A 7831-nucleotide genomic window follows, 5' to 3' on the forward strand; every position below is an offset into this window, starting at 1 on the left:
GGAGTAAGATTGCAGATCAAAAGGTCTGCCCATTTAAAACTGGGATGTGTTTTGCCAAAGTGGCCTGACTACAAAGGTTGTTCGGGGGTCTCCTTTTCACCTGCTTATCTTTCTAAACGCTGCCAGGATTGTAGGCAGGGGAAGAATCTCTCTTTGGGGAATTTTTTTTAGTTTTTGGGTGAGATACTTTTCACAGGTACATAAACTATATGTACTTTTTCTTTCCTGAATTACATTTTCCCATCCTCTGCAGCTCCTTTTATTTCTTTTTTTTTCCTTTCTTTTTTGTTTTTTTAGCAGACCTCGTGAAAAAATGTTTAAAAACAAAATGTGCCTCTCTTTGTTCCCGTCTCCCTCCTCCCCTGCTGTTTTTTATCTGTGGTACCAAAATCATTGACGACCTGTTCCCTCTTTGGGTTGCTCTCATTTCAGGTTCTGGCCAGAGGCCCAGACTCTTGCTCCACTGGGCATCCTCATTCACTGGGCTTTGTCACCCCGAATGACATTCAGGATGTCTCTCCCTCCCCACGCATTTCGTCCCTCCTAGTGTCTGTAGCCCACAGCCTGGAAGGTTCAGGGACCTGGCCCATGTTTAACCCAAGTCCCACAGCCCCCTAAGACCTGGATCAGTGCTTCCCAAAGTGTGGTTCAGGAAACCAGAACCCTAGTTGCATGTCCTAAGCATGGCCATTCAGCACAAACTAGGAAGTCTCAGTTTAGGAAATACATTTAGGAACCCCTGGATTAAATAAGCTCAACAGTTTTTTTCATTGCAGAACTTGTCAGAGCCTTTAGTATGTTAATATACATCAGAAAGCTCAGAGAAGGGACTGTAGTTTGCAACTTCTTCCAAACTTACCTCCCCTGTAGATCATTTTTTTAAAGGAATAGTTTACAGACTAGTGTTCTCCAAGAGTGGGGCTCCCGAAAACACACTTGAGGGTGCTATAGCTTCATCTCTCTTTATCCATCCCCTATTGGTGAGGTCCTAGGACTCCAGGGGCCTGCCCTGGGGGAGGGGAATGGAGACCTCAGGCTCTGAGACCACAGACTAGGAAAGAAGGGAAATGGGGTGTTCCTGAGAAAACCAGCCTTTTAACTAATTAGAAAATATTGCTGCTTCCTGAGCATTGTCTCGGCAATAGCACGTACTTAGCAAGGTTATTATCCCCATTTTCCAGATGAGGAAACTGAGGCACAGATTGGCTAGCACCCCATCCAGCTACTGAGAGACGGGGCTGAGGTTCAAACCCAGGTCATTCTGGCTCCAAAGCTCATGGTCTTACCTTGTACAATGTCTTTCTGCCTCTGGACAAGTGACAGACTGAAGGCAGAATCGTTCCTGCCAGCCCTGGTGGGGAGGCAAAGGACTGACATGGTTGTACCCGTCTGACCCCTTCTCCTTGTCCTCGTGAAGGTGCTGCATGGCGGATGATCAACTCTCAGGTCCTGACCCGACAGTGGAGGGGCCCCGCTGCTGGCTTCGGAAGGTCTCAGACCCTGCTCGGGGAAGACTCAGCAGCAGGAGACGGCAAATTCCAGAACCTAAGTAAGAGCTGCTTCAGGCGTGTTCTGAAGCCTAGGCCCCAGAGGCACCCTGGTGTCCAAAAGGCCCCACGGAAGCCAGGCTCTGAGTCTGCACTCTGGGCCTCCTTGCCAGGCGAGGCCAGGCCTCCTGGGCTCTCGGAGGCTCAACATGGCCCAAGTGTGCCGCTGTTAACACAGCTTTGCTGAGAGAGCTACTGCTGAGAGAGCTGCTGGGAGCCCGCGTGCCCGCACCATCCCTCTACCTCTCCCCTTTCAAAGTCTGCTGAGCCCAGGGGCTGTTCCCTGACTCCAATCCCTTGAGTCCTCCCAGGCACCGAATGCCAGGAAAACTAATAAACAAGGGGAAAAGCAAGGAGCAGAGAGGCAGTTCCATCTGTTTGGGTCCCACCTTCTGCTTCTTTCAGGATTCCCAAAGCTTCCTTTCTGCCTTTGCCTGATTTCATTGTGCCTGTAGCTTGGGTCCTTAAGCATCTGTGATTTGACCCTTTTGTGACCTGGCACTAAATCACAGGATAGTTTTAATCCTCTGTGTCCTGAATGTGTGCGTGTCTTATGGTCCCTTCCAAGACAGCCTGACTGCTGCACTAGTCCTAACCCCTTCCTTCATGCCCTCCCATGTTCGGTGAGGATCTCCTGCCTTCTTCAGTGTGTGGGAAGGACATCAGAAGCCCCACCCTGCCACTAGGCCAGACACCCAGATCATAACAGATTTTTACCTGAGGGACTCGAAAGTTCTTACAGACATGGATGGAGTAAAGAAAGGAGCAGTGTGTGAAGGGTAGGAGAATATGTAACTCCAGAATTAAAAAGCTCCGCCAGCTCTTTGGTCCCTCAGAGCCTCCCAAACTGGGGGGGGGGGGGGGGGCTGTAATCCCTGAGCCAAGCTGGGCTTCCCGTCTAGAGGAAATTTTTGTCCATCTTTTCATTTCTCCATAGCTCAGTTCTTGGTGGCCCATGGCTTCCATCAAAATCACAAATCCCTTCTTTTCTTTCTTTTTTTTTTTTAAGATTTACTTATTTATTTTGAGAGAGAGAGAGAGTGGAGGGGTGCAGAGGGAGAGAGAAAATCCTGAGCAGACTCCCCACTGAGCTGGAGCCTGACAGAGGGCTCGATCCCACGACCCCAAGATCATGACCTGAGCAGAAATCAAGAGTTGGACCCTTAACTGACCGGGCCACCCAGGCACCCCAATCCCTTCTTTTCAGTTGACCTCTGATTCACACCCAAGTGTCTGTATCTTCTAAACTCTTATTCTATCCCAAGCCCTTTCCCTCTCCAAGGATGACAATAGCTAACACGTACTGCGAGTTTCCTTTGTGCTGGGCACTGTTCTCATCATCCATGACTCCTCCAAATATTTGACAAACTTGGTGAGGAAAGCAAGGCTCAGAGACGTCAAGTGACTTACTCAGTATCACACAGTGGATACGTGGTAGAGCCAAGACTTGAAACCAGGCAGTGCCTGGTTCCAGAGCCCACAAGGTTAACGACCGTGCTGCTGGCCTCCCGGCTGCCTCAGTCGCTCCGCACCCAGTCCCTAATTCGCTGTGGAGCTGCTCCCAAGCTCCCGGTGATAAACAGAGCTTCTGGGCCCTCACAGAGCCACTAATGGTCTCAGAGGGGAGACAGGCTTTGATAACATTTGTGCATGAAGCCTTTTCCATATTTTGTACTCTTCCCTTGTGGTATATTGCCCATCCCGGGCTGGACAAATAACGATCATAAGAATAATCACCCCGATGATGCATATTGAAGAGACCACGTGCAGTTATTATCCCCCATTTTACAGATGGGGAAACTGAGGCTCAGAGCCCTCTGACAAGTCAGTGCCATGTTCTGATGCCTCCTGGAGAGTTGGCATGAGCCCCTCCTCAGTGAGGCACAGCCCTGGTGAGCTGATGCCCACCTCTCCCCCTGCCGCCCTCAGACCCCTGACCTGCTCCCATTTCCCTGCTGGGTCTGTAGCTCGGGGCTTTATTGAGCACTTCCCTTGGGCCAGGCATTAAGTACTAGCTGGGTATTACCTCCCTTAATCCCTACAACAACACTGTGAGACAGATACTCGGATCCCCACTTTGCAGTCTAAACTTATAAAGGAAGCAACTTTCCCCGGGGTCACACGGCTAGGCAGTGGGGGAGTCGGGATTTGAATCCAGGCATATCTGATTCTTATGGTGGATCAACGGTGTTACCTTTGGAAGACAAAGGCCCACACAAGCAGGGGTGGAAACCCTGACCTTGCTCTCCCAGCCCAGCCCCAGGTAGTGTGAATTCGGACCTTCACTCTCCTGGGGGGGATGAGAGGTGAGAAAGGGAGGCCAGGGGAGCTCAGGCCTCACTGGCTTCGTCTGTTGTAGATGTGGAGGAAAGCCCCACGGCGCCCTTCGGTGAGACCACGTCCCCAGGCCGCGAGAAGTATGCTGCTTCTGAAGGTGAGTAAGCGGGCAGAGGACTCTGTCCTTAATCAAGGTAGTGGCAGGGATTGATCCTTGGGCTAGGAGAGTGTCTTAGCCCAACAAAGTCCTCGTGGTTCATTTATTCTTCAAAACATCCCTACGTGAGATTAATAGGAGTAATCCTTAATCTAAAGATGGGGAAACAGACTCAGAGAGGTGAAGTGACTTGCCCAAGGTCACACAGCAAGTTAGTGACAACGCCAGGCCTGGAATCAGACTGCCCGGTTCCCAGCTGAGGGACCATTTCTACCACCTAACTATGCTTAGAAGCCCCCAGCAATGTGCCAGGGAAGGAAACTCAATGTCTCCACTCAGGGATGGGAGGCTTATGTGAAGCCATCACTGCCCCCATGGGTAATCTTCCAGAAGACACCAGCAGCCTTCTTACATGTGGACATACGTATTTCATCCTTCACCCCACAACCCCCCAGGTCAAAAGCAGCCCTGCAGTCTAAAGGTTAGCTCGGACCCCCAGCGATGTAGGCAGGCCCCTGCTCCTCTCTGAGTCTCTGATTCCCCGCTGGGCAGTGAGCAGTTGGACAGCGTCATTTGTCAGGCCCCAACTGTCATTCTGTGGCTCTCCAGGTCCCCTGCGCAGTCTGGCTGCCAATACGCTTTCTTCCTTCAAGACCTCAGACTCTCTCTTTGGATCCAGGTACGTGGGATTTCCACCGGAGTAGGCTGTACCACCACCTGCTTCCCCGGGGCCGTCCCTGGCTCGGAAGGCGGAAAGCAGGCCCAGCCTGACATTTAGACAAAACTGAACCATCTGAAGGGTATCGAGAAGGCCCGCTACCCCCAGATACACTGTCTTCCGATCTTTGCACTGTGGAAGCCCCCCCACACGTCTGTGGTCTCCGAGCAGGTGCAAACCCCCTGGGAGGGCTAGCCGAAGATTCTCTGGCCATGGGCTGAACGAGAGATACGCTATCAGGAAAAGGTCACAGAAAGAACACTAACAAGTTCCTCGTCTAGGCTGCGACTAACTCACTGAGTGACTCGGGAAACGCAAGCCCCCCCCCTTCCCTGGGCCTCAATTTCCCCAGCTGTCAAATGAGGAAGTTGGAGGAAGCCATTTGTCACATCCCTTCTGGCCCTGACCTTCGGAGGCGGCTGAGCTGGTGCTGGGGGATGGGACGACCAAGGACGCCAGGGGGCAGCTCTGACCACTCTCCCCGGTTCCGCCCACACAGGCTGAATCTGAGCAAGTCCAGGCTGCTGACTCGAGCAGCCAAGGGCTTCCTGAGCAAGCCACTGACCAAGGTTCCAGAGTCAACCCCAGGGAGCCAGAGTTTCGACTACATCCCGCTGGTGAGTGCCCTAGACCCCAGACCTTAGCCCCCAACACTCTCCAAGGGGCCTTCCCGTGAGCCTCCTACCCACCCCGCCCCCTTCACAAAGGGAAGAAGACCGAGACCTTCCCACCCAAGTAGCCAGCAGGGCAAGGGCCAGGCACTAAGAGTGTTGCTAGAAGCCAGCGTCAGCATCACGAATATTCTTTGCAATCTGCTCTCTTTGCTTTAAAAATGCACAGGAATTTTGCGTTCTACTCCACCATCTATGTGTGTTTATTTTCCAATACATAAAAATAAGCCTCGAAATAGCTCACAAGTGAGTAAAATTAACACCCCAGGGACACGCACCATGTTTAGCAAGTGACTCTGCAGACAGCCCAGCAGGCTGTGGCAGGGCGAGAAGCCCAGGTCTGGAGCGGGCGGGTGGCGGCGGCGGTGGGGGGGGGAGTCTCTATATTGAAGAGCAAGGGGGCCTGGCCCCACCACATGGGAGGCCCAGCGGGGCTTGGGGATCAGAGGGTGCAGGGAAAGGGGCCACGATGTGAACTGCACTCCATAGCCCCAGTCCCTACACGCCCAAGGCATAGCGTCACATTGAACTTGCGGATCTCCTGGGCGGCAGAGCCCTGTACTTGCATGAAGTGTTTAAGGAGCCAGGCACCGTGCTAGACCCTGGGAGACAACCTTGAACTGGATGCACATAGTCCCTGAGCTCACGGCACTCAGTGTCTAGTGGGGACACGGACAGGGAACCAGACACTCCTGATGCTTGGGCACTGTGAGAGCAGAGGTCGGGTTCGGTGGGGGAGAGGTGGCAGCTGGGGGGACACCGACTCCAGGTTTGAGGTCAGGGAGGAAGGAAGCCTGACTGCCTGAGGAGTGCAGGGGTCATGGCAGGCAGTATAGAGAGGAGAGAGCTCAGGGGCCCGAGAATTTGGAGTTGGGGGCGGGGGAGAGTCAAGGATGAGCCAGAGCTCTGGAAATCGCAGATTCTAAGAGAAACTTGAAGTCACTGAGCTGATGGCCTCCAAAGAGCGCCATGGTCTATGCCTTACCCAAACCCCTCAAATGCAGGGAAGAGGAGGAGCATGGGTGCAGGGGAGGAAAGTGGAGGCAGCCGGTGGGTTGCAGAGCTGAGTAGAAAGGACACCTGTCGGGACTTGGAAACTGATCAGTGTGGAGGGAGGGAGACGGAGGTGAGCTGCCCAGAGTCTGCGGAATGGCAACGGATGGCCCCCATGGCTGAGCGGGACCCACTTGCGCAGGACAAGAGGCAGGTGTGGGGTGAAGATATTGGCTTGAGCCTGATCGGCCTGAAGTGCCCGTGGGGTAAGCTCAGAGACGCTCAGTTGGCCAGGGTATCCGGCAGATATCCCAGGCAGGAGGGGCAGGCTGGGGGCAGGGGTGGTTATGAATGGGCGGGCTGTGTGGACCCAGGCTTTTGCATGGCCCTGGGGCTCCACAGGCTAAAAAGTTTGAGGCCCACTGAGGGGCTCCCCCACACACAGGTGTCTCTGCAGCTGGCCTCCGGAGCCTTCCTGCTCAACCAAGCCTTCTGCGAGGCCATCCACATCCCCATGGAGAAGCTCAAGTGGACCTCACCCTTCACCTGCCACCGAGTGTCCCTCACCGCCCGCCAGCCTGAGTCTAAGGCCCCGAGTCCCCAGCTGTGCACCAGCCCCTCTGCGCGGCACCCCTCCTGTGACGGCTTCTCCCCGGAGCCCCTGGCAGAGGGCAAGCCAAGCTGGGAGCCCAGGGCGGTGATAGAACACACAGGGAAGCTGTGGGCCACGGTGGTGGCGCTGGCGTGGCTGGAGCACAGCTCGGCCTCCTACTTTGTCGAGTGGGAGTTGGTGGCCGCCAAGGCCAGCTCGTGGCTGGAGCAGCAGGAGGTGCCCGAGGGCCGCACACGGGGCACCCTCAAGGCGGCCGCCCGCCAGCTGTTCGTGCTGCTGCGGCACTGGGACGAGAACCTGGAGTTCAACATGCTTTGCTATAACCCGAATTACGTGTAGTAGGGGTGGGAAGGGAGGAGGGGGAGGGGACCGTGTGGGCCTGGCGGGGGAGCTTTTGCAGCTGGAGCCAATATACTGGTTGCTAGAAAGAGCCCTGGACTGGCAGTCAGGAGGCCTGAGTTCAATCCCAACTTTGCTACCACCTAGCTGTGTGGCTGTAGGCCAGCCCTAACCCCCCCTCTGGGCCTCAGTTTCCCCACCTGTAAAATAAGTTCATAAGGTGAGGGAGTTGGACTAGATCTCGAGAAGCTCCAAAGGTTCTTCTCGGCCGGACACCCAGGCAGCCGTGGGGTGGGGAGAAAGAAAATACAGTTTAAACCCCAGTTCTCTCTGGAAGAGGGTCTGGAAGAGTGGCTTAAAATCAATCCATTGAGGGGCAAAGCCCCCCTCAAATAAAAGGGTGGATGAGCGAACCCAAAGACTGCCAGTTACCAGACGTGCGAGCTCGCATCTCGGCATGGGAGACCCCCTCTGCCTGCTGCCTTGTCTCCATGGTGACCATCCGGCACCCCAAAA

At 54.4% G+C, this 7831-nt stretch overlaps 1 protein-coding gene across 1 annotated transcript in view; it reads left to right on the top strand.

Annotated features, from left to right (window-relative positions):
- VWA5B1 (von Willebrand factor A domain containing 5B1) overlaps window positions 1-7315 on the top strand; it is a 39304-nt gene extending 31989 nt beyond the window's left edge. Inside the window, exons 17-21 of the mRNA XM_026517170.3 lie at window positions 1418-1531; window positions 3907-3981; window positions 4591-4660; window positions 5199-5316; window positions 6809-7315. Coding sequence (XP_026372955.2) covers window positions 1418-1531; window positions 3907-3981; window positions 4591-4660; window positions 5199-5316; window positions 6809-7315 — 884 coding nt within the window. The remainder of the gene's footprint in view (window positions 1-1417; window positions 1532-3906; window positions 3982-4590; window positions 4661-5198; window positions 5317-6808) is intronic.
- The last annotated feature ends 516 nt before the right edge of the window (window positions 7316-7831 follow it).

The sequence above is a fragment of the Ursus arctos genome, unplaced genomic scaffold (genome assembly GCF_023065955.2).
Source record: "Ursus arctos isolate Adak ecotype North America unplaced genomic scaffold, UrsArc2.0 scaffold_32, whole genome shotgun sequence".
NCBI classification, from domain to species: Eukaryota; Metazoa; Chordata; class Mammalia; order Carnivora; family Ursidae; genus Ursus; species Ursus arctos.